General features: G+C 40.5%; 1 protein-coding gene across 1 annotated transcript in view; it reads left to right on the top strand.

Annotated features, from left to right (window-relative positions):
- Nucleotides 1-21,250, top strand: part of SLC26A5 (solute carrier family 26 member 5) — a 30,605-nt gene extending 9,355 nt beyond the window's left edge. Inside the window, exons 7-18 of the mRNA XM_036429658.2 lie at nt 2,187-2,269; nt 6,589-6,736; nt 7,886-7,999; nt 8,707-8,784; nt 9,458-9,553; nt 9,782-9,888; nt 10,876-10,945; nt 13,516-13,608; nt 14,184-14,291; nt 15,438-15,638; nt 16,235-16,289; nt 17,305-21,250. Of these exons, the coding sequence (XP_036285551.1) occupies nt 2,187-2,269; nt 6,589-6,736; nt 7,886-7,999; nt 8,707-8,784; nt 9,458-9,553; nt 9,782-9,888; nt 10,876-10,945; nt 13,516-13,608; nt 14,184-14,291; nt 15,438-15,638; nt 16,235-16,289; nt 17,305-17,492 (1,341 nt within the window). The 3' untranslated portion in view covers nt 17,493-21,250. The remainder of the gene's footprint in view (nt 1-2,186; nt 2,270-6,588; nt 6,737-7,885; nt 8,000-8,706; nt 8,785-9,457; nt 9,554-9,781; nt 9,889-10,875; nt 10,946-13,515; nt 13,609-14,183; nt 14,292-15,437; nt 15,639-16,234; nt 16,290-17,304) is intronic.
- The last annotated feature ends 786 nt before the right edge of the window (nt 21,251-22,036 follow it).

Raw genomic sequence — 22,036 nt, 5'->3', positions numbered from 1 at the left:
GTCTACATCCCAGCAGGACCATCTAACAGTTTCGAAGCCCATTCTCTCGTTGGGGCGGGGCACAGAGATCCCGCTTTGTCATGGAGGACAGCATGAGGTTCTTGTTCCTCCTCATGGCAAGGAGACAGGCAGACGAGGCCTAATTGTGCAGCAAATAGTGAAGGTTGCTTTCCCGGCCTGGGTTCCTGGATCTGTCCATTTTCCAGGTTTCTTTTAGTGGAGTCCTTCATGTTTCCCAGGGCAATAGTTCTCCAGAATTTTATCATTGTGATTATAGGAATCCAGTGTTCTTTACATTTCTTATCGACGTTCTCCTCAGAGCAAGGGAGAGAGAAGCCATACTGGAAAATTTGAGTCTTTATGACTCCCTTTAAACATAAAATTTCTTTTTTTTTTTTTACCATAAAAACACTTTTGAGTTTTGTATTCTATTTCATAATATATATGTTTGTGTGGGTCGAAAAGCAGGGTTTAAATCATTTTCCACTATATAAAGTTGAGGCAATGGAAACGTAAGCCACATTTATCCTGTGAATTTGAATATTCTGGGCAAATACCACCCCCTACCCCCACCCCCACCCCCACCCCCGCCAGTTTGAGAGGCACAACTAATACAACTCAGGATGACAGACGTAATTGTGATCAACAAAAAGGGGCAATTTGTCCTGGCCAGTGTGGCTCAGTAGTTGAGCATTAACCTATGAACCAGGAGGTCACAGTTCATTTCCCAGTCAGGGCACATGCCTGCGTTGCAGACTCGATCCCCTGTGGGGGGTATGCAGGAGGCAGCCGATCAGTGATTCTTGTCACTGATCTTTCACTCCCTGTCCCTTCCTCTCTAAAATCAATTAAAATATATATATTTTTAAAGAACAGGGAGCATTTCATCAAAGGGGCAAGAAGCACTCATGCACTTGGTCTCTCAGGCTGCTGTGTCAGATAAGCTCACCTCATTATGAGTTCCCTGCAGCTGCCACCACCGTGAGGGATGGCTCCCTTCCCTGGACAGCCTTCATTTCTTCTCGGCAGCCCACTCAAAGTTCTGTAGCTCTAACTCTTCAGGATGAAGAAAATTGCCTCCTTCCTTGTTTTTTTTTCTTCTTGTAGTTCACTAAGAGTTGTACTTTCCACACCAACCGAATCTATGCCCTGGCAATCAGGAAGCTTACGTATGATGAAACGTGTGTGGTGGGCACTTGCACTCTGACCCTGACTGCACTGGGAGGAGGCAGCTCCAGGGTGCTCCCCACACGCGGTGCTGGTAACAGGGTCAGCAGGACGATTGCAGATCCAAACATTTTTTTGGTTTATTTTTATTTTAATTTTTTTAATTTATCTTTTATGTTGAAAGGATTACAGATGTCCCCTCCTTTCCCCCATAGACCTACTCCACTCCCCACTCTCCCTCAACCCCTCACCCTCCTTCTACCTCAGGCCTTCACCTGTACTACTGTCTGTGTCCAGGGGTTATGCATAGATGCATATAAATTTTCTTTTAATTAATTTAAAAATCAATCTCCCCCCCCCCATTTCCCTCTGAGATTCCTCAGTCTGTTACATGTTTCCATGTCTCGATCTCTTTTATTCATCAGTTTAGTTTGCTCATTAGCTTCCACATATAAGTGAGATCGCGTGATACTTGTTTTCTCTGACTGGCTTATTTTGCTTAGCATAAGATTCTCCAGGTCCGTCCATGCTGTTGCAAAGGGTAAGAGATAGTTGTGTGTGTGTGTTTTTTACTGCAGTGTAATATTCCATGGTATAACTGTACCACGGCTTTTTTTATCCACTCATCTGCATTTTATAATGTCATCATATCTCCCCCCCCCCCTTCCTTCACAATACACCCCTCAGTGACCTTTATTCATGCCAGGTGATCAGAGACACATTTCACCTAGCCCACAGGCACAGCCAACTCCTCAAAGAATTCATGGCCTTTTCTGGAAGAGACCAAAATAAAAAGGAAAGCATTCCAGGAGTTAAAATTAAAACTAGAGTCCATTTTAATTTTTTCGGGGAGAGTCGTCAGGAGACTTGAGAATTGCTAGAAGCTAACTATCGTTCTTTTTAAAACTGGAAGTTCAAGTGAGAACAGATTTGGGTTGGCTAACATTGTTTGAAGAGCTCATTTGTGTGGCACTTGCATTCTCACCTGTAAAGGACGTCTGGGTTTGTGTCTGTTTTAGGTGGTCATGGGAACTGGCATTTCGGCGGGGTTTAGCTTGCACGAGTCCTACAATGTGGATGTCGTTGGGACACTTCCTCTGGGGTAGGAAAATAACTTGAAGTAACCGTGTGACTTGAATAATCAGTGGATCTCTTATGGTTTCTAACTCCTGCTTTGGTGTTCTTGCAGTGAGAAACCCCCTTCATTCCTACCTTTCAAATCGCTGAGGGCTTGGGGGTGGGGTTTGGGGTTTTTTTTGTTGCTTTGACTTTTGGTTTTTAGCATGTGCATGGATTGTTGTTTATTGGGGGAGGGGGAATAACATAAAATTTACAATTTTAATCATTTTAAATGTAGAGCTCAGCAGTGTTAATTATACTCGTGGTATGAAACTGATGTCCAGAGCCTTTTCATCCTGTAAATCTGAACCCCACGCCCATTAAACAAGAACTCTCCCTCTCCCTCCCTCAGCCCCTGGCAACCGCCATTCTGCTTCCTGCCTCCCTGAATGTGGCTGCCCTAGGTACCTCAGATAAGTAGAGTCATACAGTGCTTGTCTTCTTGTGACCGGCTCATTTCATTCAGCATCATGTACTCAAAGTTCATCCGTGTGGCAGCACATGCCAGGATTTCCTTCCTTTCTAAAGCTGAATAAAGGGGTACACACCAGTAGCCCATTCATGCGTCAGTGGGTAGCAGTGGGAATAGTGCTGCTATGAACACAGTGTGTAAGTATCTCCTCGGGACTCTGCTTTCCGTTCTTCTGGGTGTAACTCTGTAAGGAGCCTCCATGCTGGTTTCCATACTGCCCTGCACCATGGGACTGTCCCACCTGCGTGGCATGTGGCGCTTGTTTGGTTTCCCATTGTTTAGCACTTACCAGTTTTTTAAAATTCTCCTTGGGAGACATAGAAATTAAGAGCAAAAAGACCTAAGTCCCACCTGCCCCTTTCTATCTGTGTGACCTGGGACAAGTCACTGTCCTCTCAAAGCCTCCGTTTCCTCTCCTGCCTGGCAGGCATGGTACCTGAGACCTAGCCAAGGCCCATTGAGAGAGCCCAGGAGATATTAGTGTAGCAAATACTATGCTTTAAGTGTTCCAGGACACAGTAACCAAAAGTTCTGTGGCTCATTCTTTCAACAACTTTGCTAGTTTCAAATCATGTATTACTTCTTTGCTTCATTTTTTTTTTCTTTTATCTTAACTCTTAAAAACGTTTTATTATTCCCTTTATTTGAAGAAGCAAGAGTGACTATGAGCCTCTCCTGGTCTAGCTCTGTTCCTCTCTGACACTCTCTAGTGGTCTCTATCTCTGTGTCTCTCTCTTATACTATCTTACTTACCACCCTCTACTCACTCCAAAAAACAGTCAGACATTTGCCCCGATGTTGGAGGTTGACAGAATCAGGCATGTCCCATCAGACTTTGCCTGTAGCCCCATCTACGAGGCTTGTGGGAATCACAGGGAGCTCTTTAAGACCAAGTTCACTCGACAGAGCAAGTGTTGAAGGAGGAAGCATGAACTCAAATCTAACACAGTAATAATGCTTGATCTTCTATTTGGATTTGTAATTTATAAAATACTTTAATCCTGCCCGGCCAAGGTGGCTCAGTGTTTGAGCGTCGACTTATGAATCAGGAGGTCAAGGTTCAATTCTCGGTCAGGGAACGTGCCTGGGTTGCGGCCTTGATCCCATGTGGGGCATGCAGAAGGCAGCCAATCAATGATTGTGTCTCATCGTTGATTTTTCTCCCTATCTCCCTCCCTCTCTGAAGTCAATAAAAATATTTTTAAAATACTTTAACACCCACCATCTCAGTTGCTGCTCACAATAACACTTGGTAAGGTACATTATTCCCATTTCACAGATAAGCAAGTTCATTTAGTCAGCATGTATTTGTTGAGTGCCTGTTATATGCCAGGGGCACAGCAGTTAAAGCAAACATGTGAGCATAAATGTCTTTGTTTTCATGGAGCTCATGTTCTCCTGGGGGAGACGGGCGATAACCACGTAGTGAGAAGTGCTATGAAGACGGGGGAAGCCAGGAGAGGGGTAGGCGGGGCTGGGGTTGCTGTGTTGGGTAGAGTATCCGAGAAGGTGACATTTGAGAGGCATGAATGAGGTTTGGTGACTCCTGGTGAGTCCCAGCCTGGACCCAGCCCTCAGTCTTCCGATACCCAGTTGTGTGCACTTTCCATTACCTCACACCTGAGTCACTAACATAATTAGTCAAGTGATCAACATTCGTCTTTGACTGGATCCAAGAGATACCCTTACTGAATAACTAATCACAAATAACTGGAATCAATGTGAATTCTCACTTTAGACTTCTTTAAAAAATTCACATGCCACCCATATACTTTCCTGATCACATCGTACCCACATCTGCTTTCCCTCTGTCAAAGTTTTTCTTTTCTAAATAACATTTTACCTTTCTAAAACTTGGCTACGCAGAAAGTTTATTTCTGGAATTTTGCCCAAAACCAAGCAGGAAACCAATGACGCCTGCCTACCCACCTATCTGTGTCTCTATCACCATACCGTTTCAGTTCTCTGTGAGTCTGATCAGTGCTTAAAGCAACATCCATTTCTTTACGCACAGCTCATCAGTCCAGGTAAGGCTCCATGGTGGTCCTTTTGCTGCTCTCACTTGGGGTCTCTCGTGCAGCTGTAGGTGTCTGACAGGGTGATGGGGGAGGACCCAAGAGGGCTTCACTCACAGGGGTGACACCTCAGCCGGAGTGCTGGGACTGCTGAGGGCTGGCTGGCCTCTTCTCTCCACATGGTCTCTACGCCGTGGCTCCAGACGGGGCAGAAAAGCAGAAGCCGCTTAAAGCACTCACACACCATCGCTTTCACCACATTCTGTTGGTCAAAGCAAATCACAAGATTTATCCAGAGGAGAAACAGATTCCATCTCTGGATGGGAGAGCAGCACGCACAAGGATGGGAGGAATTTGGGGTCCTATTTGAAAGCAAACTATCACAGTTATTTACACACATGCTATCACTCTTGTCTACACACACGCAAAGTACATACACAATACAGGGTTCAGAAAGTGACGGTTGACTATTAAAGATCCAAGTTGTGGCAGTACCTTCTGTTTCTTGGTTTACTTTCCTTCATTCCAAAATCAACCTTTTTCTCATATTCTTATTCCTCAGACCAAAGCTGCTCCCAGGCTTTCCCTCTTGGTTCACGTTTCTGTAGCAAAGTGTATAGTCGGACCCCTTGAGTTTGACTACCTGCTCCATCTTGGGCAAATTACTTGACATCTGCAAGCATCTATTTTTTCCCACCTATAAATTGGGATAATAGTGGTACCTATCTAGTAGGATTATTGTGAGGACACATGGGATGACATATGTCAAGCATGTAGCACATAATCTAGGCTTTTTATGTTAGATTTCTCTCCTCTCTCACCTTCCTCCCCTTTACCCTGGAACTTGAGACATCCCCTATGTTGCTGTGATATGACATAGTAAAAGAAATAGGCACAGGGAGGTGGATTCTTCATGGTTTTTGTTGTGAGCAGTTGATGAGCTGTTGGACCTGGGACAAGTTGCTTAGCCTCATTGTGCCTCAATTTTTTTATCTGTAAAATGGCCGTTATGTTGGTGCCTCGCTTACAGGGCTACTGGAGATAAATAAGCACAGAACCTGGCACAGAGGAAACACCTAATGATTGTTACTGTAAGAATAATATTGTGCATCAATTAATTGGTGGTGGTTATTATCTAGCCCAATGTCTCAAGTGGGAACAGGTGAAAACCTATATTGCTCCTTCCCCCAAACTATTCTAGGGGATTTCTATTCTTTTCCTATAAAATGGGCCACAGAAATTAAGTTACCCACTGTGGGGCTTTAGTAGTCACATTATTGGCCCCTTCAGACTCCCAGGTGAGACCCAAGGAGTATAATTTGCTGCAGCTTCTTTTCTGATGTTAGAAACTCACCTCAAGGGATCCTGGGAAGAAGCAGTTGTGTGACATAACAAGGGAGAGCAGTGAGTACCTACTGTTGCTCGGAGAGTAATTCTCCTCCAAGATGACCCTTGTCTGATACCCTCCCTGCCCTCAGACTTTGGTTCGAATGTCTCTTCTTCCTGTTCTGGGTCTTACTTACACCTGCCACGCAGGTGCCATGAGGTGTGTGGTTACTCCTTTTCTAAAGAAAACGGCATCTGATCTCTGCTGATAACCCATTCAGGTAGAAAGCTGGTGCCCTGGGGCTGGGGCCCGGAAAGAACCTGTGTGTGTCCAGAAGGGCCCTCCTCTTTGCCAACCGAGAGCAAACGCGTATCCAAGCATTGATGACCTCCTTTGTAAATAATGCCCCTCTGAAACTCGCCCCTTCCATGGCGTGTTTGTTTCCCAGTGGTCACAGCACTCAGGTTAAAGTCAGCTTGGTCTTTCAGGCTGCTACCTCCAGCCAATCCGGACACCAGCCTCTTCCACCTCGTGTACGTGGATGCCATCGCCATAGCCATTGTTGGGTTTTCAGTGACCATCTCGATGGCCAAGACGTTGGCAAATAAGCATGGCTACCAGGTCGATGGCAATCAGGTAATTTTGTACAGATGTTCCTTAGTGATACAATAGTCATGCTCTGCTATGAAAAGCAAGTAAACTTGATTCCTCTGCCTTGATCAAAAAAACGTGTAGTTTGATGGTGGATGTATTTAAAGCATGCATTTATTGAACATTACTTTTTTTTCGTAATTGATGTAGATCAGATCATTAGAATACTGAGGTACAGTCCTACCTCACCCCACGGGCAGAGGTCCAGCTAGAAAGGTGAAATCTCCAATCTGAGGTTTATAGTTTGCCATACTGCCATTGATGTTATCACTGTTATTTTCAATTTCAGTTGTCATTCAATAGATGTGATCACTTTTTTAAAGGTCACAGGTTGGGAATAAAAATGTTTTTTCAGAACCATTTTTACTCCTCCGGAAACCTTCTCGTTGGTCATGATTCATCACTCAATCTCCACGATATATTTTTTGACACCTTCTTTTATAATATAGCTCCAGATAAGGTATTTAATCTGAATGCCATAAGCTGTAATTTTGGCATGACAGTGTGTGTTTCAACATGCTCTGTATTTCTAAGAGGAGACGAGATAATCCACATTCATATGAAGCACAGTCATCCAACCGAGGAGCCCCGAGAGCAGAACTCGCTGCCCCAGGAAGACACTGACATGAGCTCTACATGAACAAGAGCCAGGCATTCAAAAGATCTCAGAACTACACACCTCAACCTTATATACCTTAAACAACAAGAAAGTTTTATCCCTAACCAATGGACACAGACAGTAGGGGGGCGAGGGCATGTGCTGGGGGGGGGGGGCAGGAGCGGCCAGGGAGAAGTCAATGGGGGGTGGAGGGGAGACGTGTGTAATACTTTCAACAAGAAAGAACTTAAGTTTTTTTTAAAAAAAAAAAAATATATTGTCCCTTAGAGAATATTTGGGAAAGAAGGACTGAGTGCAGCATTTACCTCCAACACTAAAAATTCGAAGTGTTTCCCACCCCAACCTTAAATTCTGTAATAATTCCTATTTTGACCTCATACTAAACCATTTCTTATATCTGAAAAGACAGTGAGGAAACAGCCTGTACCTCTGAGAATGGATATTGCATGGGCCGTCACACCTTCCTTTCTGAAGAATAACGGGTCTCTTGTGTGCTTTGTTTCCACATGGAAAAGGAGCTCATTGCACTGGGAATATGCAATTCCATTGGATCGCTCTTCCAGACTTTCTCGATTTCATGTTCCCTGTCTCGAAGCCTTGTTCAGGAGGGCACTGGAGGGAAGACACAGGTATGTATACGACTGGCTCCTCAGGACTGGTGATTTGGGTGGTGATTTAATTTTAATCCCTTGGTTCTTTTCTGAACCCAAAGCTATTCTGCCTGAAGATCCACGCTCCAGTGAGCTGTGTAGTGAATCAGAGAAAAGTATGATTGAAGCAAATCCCAAGAACTAAATCTGTAGGAAAGAAGTATACTCTCCAGTTAAATAAAAAATTATATGATACTCCTTGCCTCAGACTGAGTATGGGAAGGATGTAGAACTTTGACCAATGATGGAAATATTCAGTGTTTGTACCATCCAATATGGCACTTGTGGCTCTTGTGCACTTACAATGTGACTAATGTGGGCAAGACCTTAATTTTTACTTTAGTTTAAATTCTTTTAATCCAAATAGCTGCGCATGCCTAGTGGCCACAACATTGGATAGCAGAGTCTTATTTGACTTCTTATGGCCCTTATGGGTCTCAGATCAGCACCAGACATCTCCTTTCCCCACCCTGGCAAACAGATTTCAGTCCGAGTATTTCAGCTTCCATTGAAAGGGTGTAAGAAAAGTGGGAAAGAGCTAATAGGTTTATGTAATGGTTTGGGTGCCTTATATAAATCCATCTTTTCTTGATCATCTCCCATTGGTTATCAAAAGACTGGGACCCACCTAAGCTGGCCTCTTACTCTCTCCTAAAAGCCCCTTCCATGTGTCTTTTCTCATGCAGCTTGCAGGTTGTTTGGCCTCGTTAATGATTCTGATGGTCATATTAGCCACCGGATTCCTCTTTGAATCATTACCCCAGGTGTGTAGCTTGGACTTGGTGTGAGGTTTTCCGTGTGTACAGATTTTGCTATTTTATTTGTTTATATTTTTGCGGATGTCTCATGGGTTTTTACTGTAACCCTAGCAGGGTGGTATGAGAAAGGGCCAAGGCTAGGACCAAGATCCTGGTCCACAATCTACCAGCAGCTGGGACCTTGGGAAAGCCATCTCAACATCTCTGGGTCTCAGTTTTTATCTGCAAAGAGGGTGTTTGCACTGGCTAGTCTCCAAGGTCCCTTTCTCCTTGATCCTCTCTCACCTTATACTTCCCTTTAAAATCTGAGATGGCCTACACTCATAAGACATTTGTTTACTGATATATTTAATCTAGTAAAAATGAACAGCAATGTTAAAGGAAATCAATGTAGAAAGGCCATGGGTGAAATAACTCCTTGAGTACCAAGTTTAATTCTGAACCTCTTGACTACCATGCAGGTTTGCTGCTAGGATATAAGCCTGGTTTTCCAAGGCCCATTTTAGCTAACCAAGTCCTGAAAATCCAGGCGTTCATGGCTCCAAATGTACCATCACTGCCGCGTAGGAAGTGAGTGGGGAGAGGGTTATGGGAGGGCAGCAGGAGGACAGTGAGGAGCCGGCACACGGGGCTGTTAGGACTCACGAGGAGAGGCAAGTATGGATGTGCTGTGTTTCAGGCTGTGCTGTCGGCCATTGTGATCGTCAACCTGAAAGGAATGTTTATGCAATTCTCAGATCTCCCCTTTTTCTGGAGAACCAGCAAAATAGAGCTGGTAAGTAACAAAGGTGATTGTTAGATGGTTGATCATAGCGACACAGGGATTCGTGCTGATAAAAAATGTGAGAATTATAATTTAGTGCAGTCAGTTGTTATATGCAGTATCCAGTTAGGCAAGGTTAGGTATCGTGTGTGTGTGTGTGTGTGTGTGTGTGTGTGTGTGTGTGTAACTCTAGGAAATTGTTAACAGGATTCTCCATAAAGCTTTCTGTGTTTTGTTCAGACCATTTGGCTTACGACTTTTGTTTCCTCCTTGTTCCTGGGGTTGGACTATGGTTTGATTACTGCCGTCATCATTGCGCTAATGACTGTGATTTACAGAACACAGAGGTGAGTGCAAAGATTGGGGTGTATGTGAGTGTCCTGCCGGAGATCGTAGTGTTGTATCTGTCTACAGAATGAGCATCTTGACCGTGAAGGCAGTGTTCCTAGAGTCCAGAATCAGGCACATTGTGTGTTCTCTGAATACTTATTGAGGAAATCCACCCAGAAAGTCAGCTAATGTTTGTATTGTATATTCTAACTCACAAAGCACTTGCCTCTGCATGCTAAGAAACACCAGGACATACTATCAAGACCATGGAATGTCAGATCAAAGACTTTGGGACATATTCTGGCTCTCAAAGCTCCCTGACATCTCACCTTACCTCACTGGGCTTCCATTTATCAAACAAAACTTAAGAAAACTTCTATGCTAACTGGAAATTTTTATTTTCTCCCCACCTCTTCAGTTGACTGTCCACACCCTAGTCAGAGACTCCTAGAAACAAAAATAAAGTAGGATGACAGTTCTATATCTACTGAGTAGAATGAGAACTTGAGTCATGTATGGCATGACTTGAACTCTGAACAATTCATTTTTACCCCCATCTTTAAATACCCAAGTCTTTTGTCCTGACCAGATCGTTGGTGTGGTAGGGGTGTGGTGTAGTGTGTATTTGTATGGTATGTGTGTGTGATTGTGTTGTCTGTGTGTATGTGAAGGGTATATGTCATGTGTGAGGTATGTGTTTCTGTGTGTCTGTGTGTGTTTCTGTGTGTCTGTGTGTGTTATTTGTGTGATGTGAGATATATTTGCTGTATGTGTGCATTGTGTATGTTGGGGGTGAGGTGTAAGGTGTTTGTGGTGCGAGGAGTGTGGGGAATGTTAGGTTTGGAATGGCACTAAGAATGTGAAAGTCACCATCTAAGGATCAAGTATTCCTGAATTCACTAGCCCATCCACACATGACATTTAAATGTGCACGACTTCATGTTTCAATTATATACTGGGTCTCCACACAGTGGTATTTTAACACATTCACTCTCTCTCTTCAGTCCGAGCTACAAAGTCCTTGGACAGCTTCCTGACACTGATGTGTACATTGATATAGATGCATATGAGGAGGTAGGACCTTTTCTGTCATTTTAACTGGTTGTAAGCATGTGATGTGATGTAATGTGATTGGCTAACTGAATTTTATTTTCACCTAGGACGAAAAGTGAGGGTGAAAAGGAAGGGGGTGTACTGGTCAAAGTGAAAATCCTGATTATTGATTTACTCTCTGGATTCACTTTTATAGCTTACACTGTACATTATGCCATGCATTAATTGCTCAACCTAATATTGTATTGTGTGATATATATATATATATATATATATATATATATATATATATATATATATTTGATTTTTTACAGAGAGGGAGAGAGAGCTAGAAACATCAATGGGAGAGAAATATCAATCAACTGCCTCCTGCACACCCCCTATTGGGGATGTGCCCACAATCAAGGTACATGCCCTTGACCAGAATGGAATCTGGGACCCTTGAGTCTGCAGGCTGACACTCTATCCACTGAGCCAAACCAATTAGGGCTATATTGTCTCTTTTTAAAATGAGAATAAATATATATTGTTGGAAAACTAAGGTATATATTTACAAAATGCTGAAACTGAGAGAATGGTTTGTATGTGCATGATTTTTTTTCCTGATGATTTAAACTGATGGTAAAATATTAACTATATAAAATATAGGTTAAAATATCCTTGATTTTGAATGTTCTTTTGTGGAATCTCAAAGACTTTTATAAAATCTTTTAAAACTAGTTTTCTCTGTTTTATTTTTGCTGGAGAAGAACTTCTCAGCTTCACTGTAAAATATTAGAAAATGAGATCGTATTAGGATTACTGTTTTCTCCTCCTTCCAAAGAATTATATGCTGAATTACTTGTTTCCAAACTGCATTCTAGAGTTCAAGGTTTCTTTTTTTTTTTTTTTAAGAGATAGAAACATCAATGATGAGAGAGAATCATTGATCAGCTGCCTCCTGAATGCCCCAACAAGGGTCCAAACCCACAACCTGGGCCTGTGCCCTGACCTGAAATTGAAACGGGACCTTTTAGTCCATAGGTTGACATTCAACCACTGTACCACACCAACTTGGCTCCCTGTGTTTGTTTCTATGTATTAGGTAGACCTGCATGTCTCCTAGAACTGGTAGAGTGTCCTTGTGTAGTAGGTATCCTACAGGGTCCAGTGGCTCAGCCCACCTGAGCTGAGCACACTAGGTGTGCCCCTGTGTAGGCTGTGTACACAGTCTTGTAGTTGAGCCTTGATTGTGATCACTAGGAGGAATTAACCTCCAGGCCAATTGGCTGTGAGGACCAGATGTGACTACAGTGGAAGAGCTGTTGTTCAAAAGACACCCCTATGGAGTAAGACTCACTTCAGTGAGGTGTTAGTGTTCACTGAGTCTGTCCCTGGAGGGTGTTGCTCATGGGTGTGTAAAGTTGTAATCTGGTATGGTCTGAAGCTGTCCATTGGGTATACTGGCTCTGGGGCCTCCCAGGAGGTGTAAAGTCAACTACAACTGGGACCACCCAGCAAGAGCCACAGAGCGATCTGCAGATGGCTGCTACTTGTGTGGGGCTTGGAAGTGCCCAGGCTAGGCCAAGCTGTGAAGCAAGGCAGGCTGCTGCTAGTGCCAGGTCTTGCTGATGGCCAGCTGCTGCTTGTTTGAGAGATTATAGGTAAATCTGAAATCTGAGCCAGGAAAGACTATTCATATGAAAAATCCACTGCAAACAGCTTGGGTGGGGCTGCAAATTGGATTGGTGGGTTCTCAGAAAATCACCAGGGCAGAGCAAACAGTGTGAGAAATTCAGATATGGCTGCCAGTCACCTCTGCAACAGGGGAAGGTCTCAGCATAGGAACAATGAACCCAGCAAGCACCCCTGTCTGGGAGAAAGCCACCCCTGAGTTTTTGCTCCAATGCCAGATAATCCAGTTTCTCCAATGTTTCTGGATCCTCCCAAGCACTGGAGCTTACAGGGCTCAGGACCATGTAAGTTCATGCACTGTCCTTTAAGAGGAACTGCTGGGTCTGCAGCAGCCTCAGTGTCACTCAGTCACAGATCCTATTGCTTTTATAGCCCAAGTTACAGGGACTTCTCTTCCCAGCTCTGGAACCCTAGGCTGTGGGTCCAATGTGGGTCTGGGACCCCTGGCTTCTCACAGGAAGCCTTTTCAGCAGAGATATCTTCCCAATTAAAAAAAAAAAAAAAAAGCCATACATAGTGTCGGACCAGCCCACTTGTCGCCTCTGCCCCTCCTACTAGTCTCTATATACTTTCTTTATTCTCTAGTTGTAAGACTTCCGTTTAGCCAGATTTCACGCAGTTCTGAATGATAATTCTGTATTTTAGTTGTAATTTTGACTTGGTCGTGGAGGCAATGAGTACTGGCATTTACCTATACCGTCAATCCTGGTTCTCTGATCAAATATGCATTTTTAAAGGCTTTCTTTTCAGACTCCTTCCTCCAGAGCATGATTATGGAAACATTATTTTATCTAAACACTATTAAGAGGGTCCTTAGCAACCTCTGTATGAATTTTTAGGTTAGAAGAGGGAGGCTATTGCAGTTTTGATTCTGAAATATTTCCATGTTTTAAATTCACTAATATTGTATTTCTCAGGTGAAAGAAATTCCTGGAATTAAAATATTCCAAATAAATGCCCCAATTTATTATGCAAATAGTGACTTGTATAGCAGTGCATTAAAAAGAAAGGTGAGTCATAAAAAATTTTTACAGTTTCTCTCTGCATTTTTGTATATGTGTGTGTGTGTGTGTGTATCCTTTTTAAATGTATGTGTACATTTTTGTTTATATGTGAGTGAGTATATATATATATACTTTTCTTTAAATTTTTTAAAAGGTTATATATGTGTAAAACTTTTAAAGAAAAGGTGAAAAAATTATTTTAGATTTTTTGCTCTTGGGATCATAAGGGTTCCTTTGGTCATGATTAGAACTTGACCTTACACTGTCCAGTTTATAGGAAATCCTCACAATCAACCAAAGTCTCTTAAATATAAGAACCTGAGAAATCCAAGTTTGAATTTACTTTAAATACTGTTTATTACCTTAGCTTCTGGTTGGCTTGAATCAAGACCAAGAATAACAAAACGTAGTAAAATTCTTGTAATGAGGGAATAACTCAGTTCAGGGATCTGAGGGGAAAGTAGAGAAAGGTTTGGGATGGTAATTTCACATAGAAAACCATCAAATCGGGACACTTAAAGATTAATTGTATTTGGGTGGGTTCCTGAAGTGATTTTTGCAAATAATGCTCTTCTGTAAAGACGGGAGTGGACCCAGCGTTTATTTTGGGAGCGAGAAGAAAGGCCATGAAGAAGTATGCCAAAGAAGTCGGGAATGCAAACCTGGCCAACGCCACCATGATCAAGGCGGTGAGTGGTCTCTTCAGTGTAATTTTCCCTTCTCCCTTGATTCATAGTGGCCCCCACCTTTATTCATGATTGAAATTTGAACACAGCACAAAGTCCCTAAAATATGAAAGCTTAGACATAATTAATGATCCTTTATGTATTAAAAATGCATGATAAATAATAAAAATGCATGATAAGGTCAGTTATGAGAATGCTTCTGAAATAAGTAGTGATATAGGCTCAGGAAAACATTGTTTGTTATTTCATTAATCCTCATCTGAGGATATTTTTCCTTTAAGAGAGTGAAAGGGAGGGAGAGAAACACACAGAGAGAAACATTGATGTGAGAAACATTTATTGGTTGCCTCCCACATGCCCCTAACTGGGGCCAGGATTAAGTCTGAAACCGAAGTACCTGCCCTTGACTGTAGTTGAACCCAGGACCCTTCAGTCTACAGGTCAATGCTGTATTCACTAAGCAAAAGCGACTAGGGCGGAAAATATTGTTTTAAAAAGTAAACATCATACAGAACCTTAATAAATTTTATCAGCCGAAACCGGTTTGGCTCAGTGGTAGAGCTTCGGTCTGCAGACTGAAAGGTCCCGGGTTCAATTCCGGTCAAGGGCATGTACGTTGGCTGCGGGCACATCCCCTACTGGGGATGTGCAGGAGGCGGCTTGTTGATGTTTCTCTCTCATCGACGTTTCTGGCTCTCTGTCTCTCTCCCTTCCTCTCTGTAAAAAAAATCAATAAAATATATTAAAAAAATAAAATAAAAAATAAATAAATTAATAAATTTTATCATTAGTACTCAGCCATAGATTCATTCAGCTTATAGTCAAAAAGCTCAAAGGCTGGTTTTTATTGTCCAGGCTTATGGTAACTTATGGTCTATTATGATGAAGTTAATAGAATTATTTTAGAAGTTAGGAGAAAATGGACTAAGGAGAGGGGATTTCATGGGGGGTGGGGGGAAGGAAAATAAACTGAGCTAAAATCAAATACTATGCACACATATTTTTTTTGGTCACATTACAAGGCTGGGATTTGGCAAATATTTTAGAGAAGATCTGGTATAGTCCTTGAGACTCTAAGGACTAATATTTCCTTATAATTCTCAGGACCAAAATACATAGCATTCTGATGTGATTTAATTTTTGACACAGGATGGAGAAGTAGCTGGAGAAGATGCTACGAAGCCTGAGGAAGAGGATGATGAACCAAAATTTCCCCCTGTAGTCATCAAGACCACCATTCCTGAAGAACTGCAAAGATTCATGCCCCCAAGTGAAAATGTCCACACTGTCATTCTGGATTTCACACAAGTCAATTTTATCGATTCTGTGGGCGTAAAAACTCTGTCAGGGGTAAGCATCATCATGAACAAGTCATTTAATCTCTCTGTGCCCAGTTTTGCCATCAGTAAAAATCAGACAGTTAAACTTAGAGTCCCTTTTCAACTCTTAAACATCTTTTGTTGTGTGCTTTTTCAACTTTTGATTATGGAAAATTTCAAAAATAAAGAGCATAGTGTAATGACCCCCCCACACACACACATAAGTATCACTCAGCTTCAACAATTATCAACTTACAGTTAATCTTGTTTCACTGGTCCCCCACACCCACTTTCCCCTTCTCTTATTTTGCCTGTGAATATTTCAGTATACTGTATATCTCTACAAGAAGATTTTTTTTAAAGTCATTACCATTATGCCTTTATTAGACCTAAATAAAATTTAGCAAGAATTCTTTGGTATCCCTAATTATCACATTGTACATATAAAAATCAAAAGAAATATATAAGTTTTTAAAGGATTAGCTCAAAAATGCATAATTATTGAAGCAAAGTAGTTCAAGTGAATGTAGTAGAGTGTCTTACATTGGTGAAATACATATTGGTAAAAAAGAGACTTACATTTGGCACAGTCAAGAGAAACTAAACTTTATTTCAACATTATTACAGATTGTAAAAGAATATGGAGATGCCGGTATTTATGTGTATTTAGCCGGATGCAGTGGTAAGTACACTTCTAGAATGAGGAGAAATATTACCATTTTGATTTTTTTCCCCCCTCTTTTTTTCAGTAATTGCGTTGGGGAATATTTTCCCCTAATTTTAGTTTTTAGTGAAAATGAAAATTATTCTTCTGAAAATCACCTAAAGCTAGCTTTGAAATTAGTCCCTTACAGGCACTGCTGTGGCAGCCTCCTGAGCTGCAGTTGGTGGAGAGGAGCTAATAAACCATTGCGTTGGGCTGGTATATTTTTTAGTAATTATTTAATGGCTACTATAAACTTACTTATATAAAATCATGTAGGTTTTTCCATACAATGCCTGCTTTCTTGTTCTACGTTAAATTTTGGTTAAGACACTGCTTGAAAACGAGCTCTCCATAATAGCAAAAATGAAAACTGCTTGGCAATGTGCCCTGCAGGCAAACTGTGGAAGAGCAGGCCCTCTCAGACCTTGCTGGTGTGAGTGCAAAATGGAACAGCCTCTTTGGAGGCACTCAAAACAAATAAACACATTTGCCTTTTAACCCAGCAAATCCAGCACTGTGCTACACACGCTCAGTGAGAAACACTTACATGGTTAGTCGTCACAGTACTGTCTGTAAAAACAATAGAGGGGATAAGCTCAATTGTCAAACAAAAGGGACCAAGTGAAACAACTACACTACATCGATGAGATTGAATACCATGTAATCATAAGTATTGAGATTAAATTTTTTAAAAATATTTAAGATAATATATAGTATGCTTTCTTTTTGGGTGAGAAAAGGGGGAAATAAGAATAAATGTTTATATATTTACTTATATTTGCATAAAGAAATACTGGAAAATGCTTTAGAAATTAATGAAAGTAGCCACCTGCAACTGGGGGTGTGATGTCATGGGGACAGGATCTGGAGTGAGACTTATTATATATCATCTTAATATTTGAACTAGATGGAAGTGAGGTTTGTGGAGGGTTTTTTTATGTTCAAGATTGATGCCCAGAGTGTGCACTAATTTTCTTTTCTTCTTTTCTAGTACAAGTTGTAAATGACCTCACTTCAAACTACTTTTTTGAAAATCCAGCCTTAAAGGAGCTGCTGTTCCACAGCATTCATGATGCGGTCTTAGGGAGCCAGCTTCGAGAGGCGCTCGCTGAACAAGAAGCTTTGACTCCTCCGCCCCAGGAGGACGCAGAGCCCAACGCCACTCCGGCTGAGGAATGAGGAACTCAGCCTGGGATAGGGTATAAGCCTCTTCCAAAACTACTAATTTACACATTTTTAATACTAGACACGAGATTTTTTTTTTTTCTAATAGTAAATACGAGTAGTCAAGGCTTGATTTGGAGGGTGAATGACGCATAGCAAGATGTATCTTACTTGTGTGGTTTTCTTCTAATTGGCTACTTCCAAGATAAATTGGCCTCTTAACCTGAACTTATTGTGCAGTGACATTTCTGCTAATTTTTACTATTATCTTTGTCAGCTAAGCACTTAAGAATTTTTCTCTTTAAGCACTTTACTTACAAATCAGTTAGGCTGTCACCAGATAGTGTGTTCCTTGCTTTTGTACTTGCTGCCCTACAGACTTTCTGTAATGAGTTATTGTACAGAGGTGGCATACCCACCATTTCCTAGTTTTTCTTTTGAAATAAGCTTTTATTTTTACAGATGCAATATAGTGCATTACAGAAAATCAGAAAAGGAAAAAATAAAATATGATACTGCCACCACTGCTAACAACTTAATGCATATCCTTCCATATCTTTATGAATACATTTATCTTTTAACCAAAATAAGATCATAGGCCATGTAGTGTTCTGTCACCTATTTTCTTCCACAATTTCCATTTTCTCATTCCAGAATATTTTTACCATATTCAAATTTACCCCACTTGTCCCCAAATTTGTAGTTGATTTGTCCAAACTAGTATCCATTCTATGACCTTCCCCTATAACGTCATATCCCTTTTTTAAGTCCTTTAAGTCTATCTAGCACAGTCTCTTTTTTTATGACATTGATTCATTAGAGATTGGATCAGTTATCCTGCAGAATTCCATATTACTAACGTGTCTACTTGCTTTCCTAAGGTGTTATTTAGCTTGTCCTTTTATATCCTGAACTACCTGTGATCTAAAAGTTGTATCTAGAGGCCTAATGGATTTGAAAAAAAAAAAATGTTTTTTTTTTTTGCTAGAATATATCATAGATGAGACACATGCTTTCATTGTATCATATCAGAAAACACATCATATCTAGTTGACCCTACGATTACATGCTAAGATAAACCTACTAACAGTGTGATCTCAATTATGTTTTCATCTTTGTAACTAGTAAGTTATCAACATGGTGTTCCTTTGGCATCTAACGAATTCCCAGTTCCCCATGAGCCATTCACCCAGGGTTTTTAACATCTGGTGATAATACTTGTCTAAATCAGTAAATGTTAAGGTTTGTGAATTTTCCCCCAATTTTTTTATTCCTTCAGCATTTATTAGTTGGTATTTCTGTGTAAATGATAGATTTTCTTCAACTTGAGCTATTTAGTCATCCTTAAACACAGTTCTTACTAGAAAGGCAGGTTTATTTTCCCCATTTACTTATCAACTTCAAAGAAGTTGGTTTAATAAATAGAAGTAACAAGTTAGGTTTCATTATAAATATAGACTGGAGAATTCTTAATGTGTTTCAGTCTGTGATAGTTGTTCTTTTGGTGCTAAAATGGTAGCAATTGTGACCAGTAGGAGCCCCTAGAAATGTTTCTAATAATGAAGTAGTCTTAAAGACCATGTATTTAACAAAACTAATGCCTTCGTATAACTTACTGTTTTCCTTAGAAGTCCAGAAGAGTTATCCGTTAATTCATCAGACTCAGTCTTAAGCCTATGAGTGAGCAAAATGCTTATTTCAAGCACTCTTTAAAATTGTTCCAAAGGAGTGGGAGAGACTATTAAGGTAACTTGTCATCAAAAGTTATTGGTATAGTTGTAACAAATCACTGATTCGAAGCACAAATATTAGCTAACCTGCTAAAGCCTCCTATGCTAAGATTTCCTGCTAATAGTTTGTCTTATATGTTTTTCTTCTTTAAAAAGTTTCCTTATTGACTCATCTTAACTTTCGTGAAAAAGCACGCAGGAGAAAAGTGGTCAGATGCCAGAACTATGTGAGCATGGGTCTACTCAAAAACAAACTCTGTGGTTTGCTTGCTTTAACTTCCATGAGGCTTCTCAATAACTTACTAATTTAATTGAAAGTAGACCCCTCCCTTTTAATCAACTATTTCCCTAGATCTAAAGTAAAATTATATTTACATTCAGTTATTTCCTTGGCAATCATCACACACAAGATCCGATACATCTGCATTCTGATACAGACTGCCTTCTGAAAAAGCATGTAGTTGTAGAACCTCACCTTATACTAGAAACTTTTGTACAAGGGCCTGCATCATTTCGGCCATTCAAGTAGAACTTAAGAATTGTAAGCAATATTATAAAATAGTCCATTGCATATTCTTTAGCACCAGCCTTCAACAAACACTTTACACATAATAGTGACTCAAGTCTTAGTTGATAGGTTGAACGTGTACAAAAAGGTGTTTGTATCTTACAAACTTAGGTATTTTTTCTGTCCTTTAATGTTTAACCTATTTTAAATAGAATTCTACCATGTACATAAAAAGCACTTGTCTTACTGAAGGAAAATTTTTTCAGTATGTCTCTGAGAATCTAATGCATTTCAAAATCTATTTTATCTATATGTAAATATTTTGGAATCGTTCACTTAGAATTATTTCATATAGTGGAAAATTTCTTAACCCTTTTTTATTTAGTCCCGTTTTGTCTCTACCTTCTTTCTGGATTTTAATAGCTGCTAGTTTGTCTTTCTGTTTTTCAGCCCTGGTTCAAATTCAGATTCTTACTGCCTTGTCAAAATGGGCATAATGTACAGCGATATGGGGACTAGTCTTTCTTATGGTAGTAAAGCTATTTTCAGGAAGGTCCCATATAGAGAAATGCTTTGTCTTTCTCAAATCCTACGTAATACGACTGTCAGTGGTTGATCTCTACCTCATGGATGGATGGAATGTTTGAAAATATTGTGAACCAGGACTCAGAAAGCTAGTCATGTCATAGACATTGTGTACTCATATGGCAGCTGATGGTGGGATCCCAATTGCCAATCTCATGTGCAGTGGGACTCAAAGAAACAGTGGATATGAATCCTCTGCAAGCCCTAGAATAGCTCCTTTGTAGTTTTCAGGTAACATCTAAAATATCCACTCCATGTGGTTTGATCCTGTATCCTTACCTGTTTAACAAAGAAAGGAGGTGCTTGCCTCCAAAGGTACATTTTGAGAAAATGAGTCTGCCCTCGTGTGTGCATGGAGGGCCAGCATCCCAGATAATTTGCCCTGGAGTGGGTAGGTGTGGGGTTTTGTTTTAGGGAGTAGGGGGGGGGGGGGGGTGTGCCCTTGTGTGGGGATGGGGAGGGAATGTTATGTAGTAGGAAGGCTTTATTTCCTATGTCTGCCCCTTTAAAGATAGTCAATTTAAATTCTAAGATCCAATAATACTTACTTGGTGTGAGCCTGTATGTTTTAGTGCAAAAGTGCTGTTGGTCCTTTTTAGTGTACCTTTCAGGAATGCTTTTAGGATTCAGTGTGTTTAGATTCTTGATAATATGGTTTGAGTGCTGATACAAGTTGATATGAGAACTGATAAAGTATTATCTAATTCTCCAAACATAACCAAAATGCATGCAATGGTTTTGAAGCCCCTCAAATCCCAACAAAATGTTCAAGTTAGCTGCCTGCTTACTGACTTGGATATAACCAAGTTTGAGCATTTCACAAATCCATCTTGCCTTTGAAAAGGCTTACCCACTTTTTCATTATACTGTGGTATACAGCATTTACTTTATGTAACAGATGAATCTGACCCTTGTGAAAATTTTTATAAATATCACATTTTTAAGTATTACTCCAGTATTATTTTTCTAGTCATAAACCCTTTGTATTCTGATTTATCTATCAGCACCCTGACATGTATAAACATACACCTGATCTCTACACTTGCACATTTTAGGTGGAGAAAATTACTGGCGAATGTGTATTTTATGTTTTTAAATATGGTATACGCATGCTAATCTAGATAATATTGATACTATCTGCATATACATGCCTCGGTAGAAACACCCACATTCTTCAAATAATTATTGTACATTTGATGTGTGTCCAGGTAATTTTTGTCCTGTAACTGAGATGTCAAGATTCAGAGCTTATAACACGTTGGGCCTGAGTGAGGGCAGCATCTCCAATTTGAGTTGTCTCAAATTGATGCATGTGTGTGGCTATATGAAGAAGTGGTAAGACTTCAAAGAGCGTATTCTAAATGCTTACATTTATCAAACGTTAGAGCAAACTACTTCTAGGTTCTGCTTATATTTTATACCATATGAAAGACCAGGGCAGGCTTAGGGGGAAATTTGATAAATTTCACAAAAATGAAAAATCAAAAAAGGATGTGGTTGGATTTTATGAATAAAGGGCTCTTTCTGTTTGAAAACTTTCCATGTTTTAAATATTTCAATGTAATACTTACAGCATTTTCTATGTTGTCAACTTTTTCTTTTGTGAATTAAACTGTATCCACCTCTATTTTACATTACTTATGAATATTGAACTACAATAAAAACGTTTATTGTGCTTGAGTCTCGGAATTTGGGAACTGTGGAAGAATTTGGTGGTGTTTGCATAAGAAATAATT

The sequence above is a fragment of the Pipistrellus kuhlii genome, unplaced genomic scaffold (genome assembly GCF_014108245.1).
Source record: "Pipistrellus kuhlii isolate mPipKuh1 unplaced genomic scaffold, mPipKuh1.p scaffold_m20_p_10, whole genome shotgun sequence".
Classification (NCBI taxonomy): Eukaryota; Metazoa; Chordata; class Mammalia; order Chiroptera; family Vespertilionidae; genus Pipistrellus; species Pipistrellus kuhlii.
Note: the sequence above shows the minus strand (reverse complement) of the source record. Positions and strands in the feature narration are given on the sequence as shown.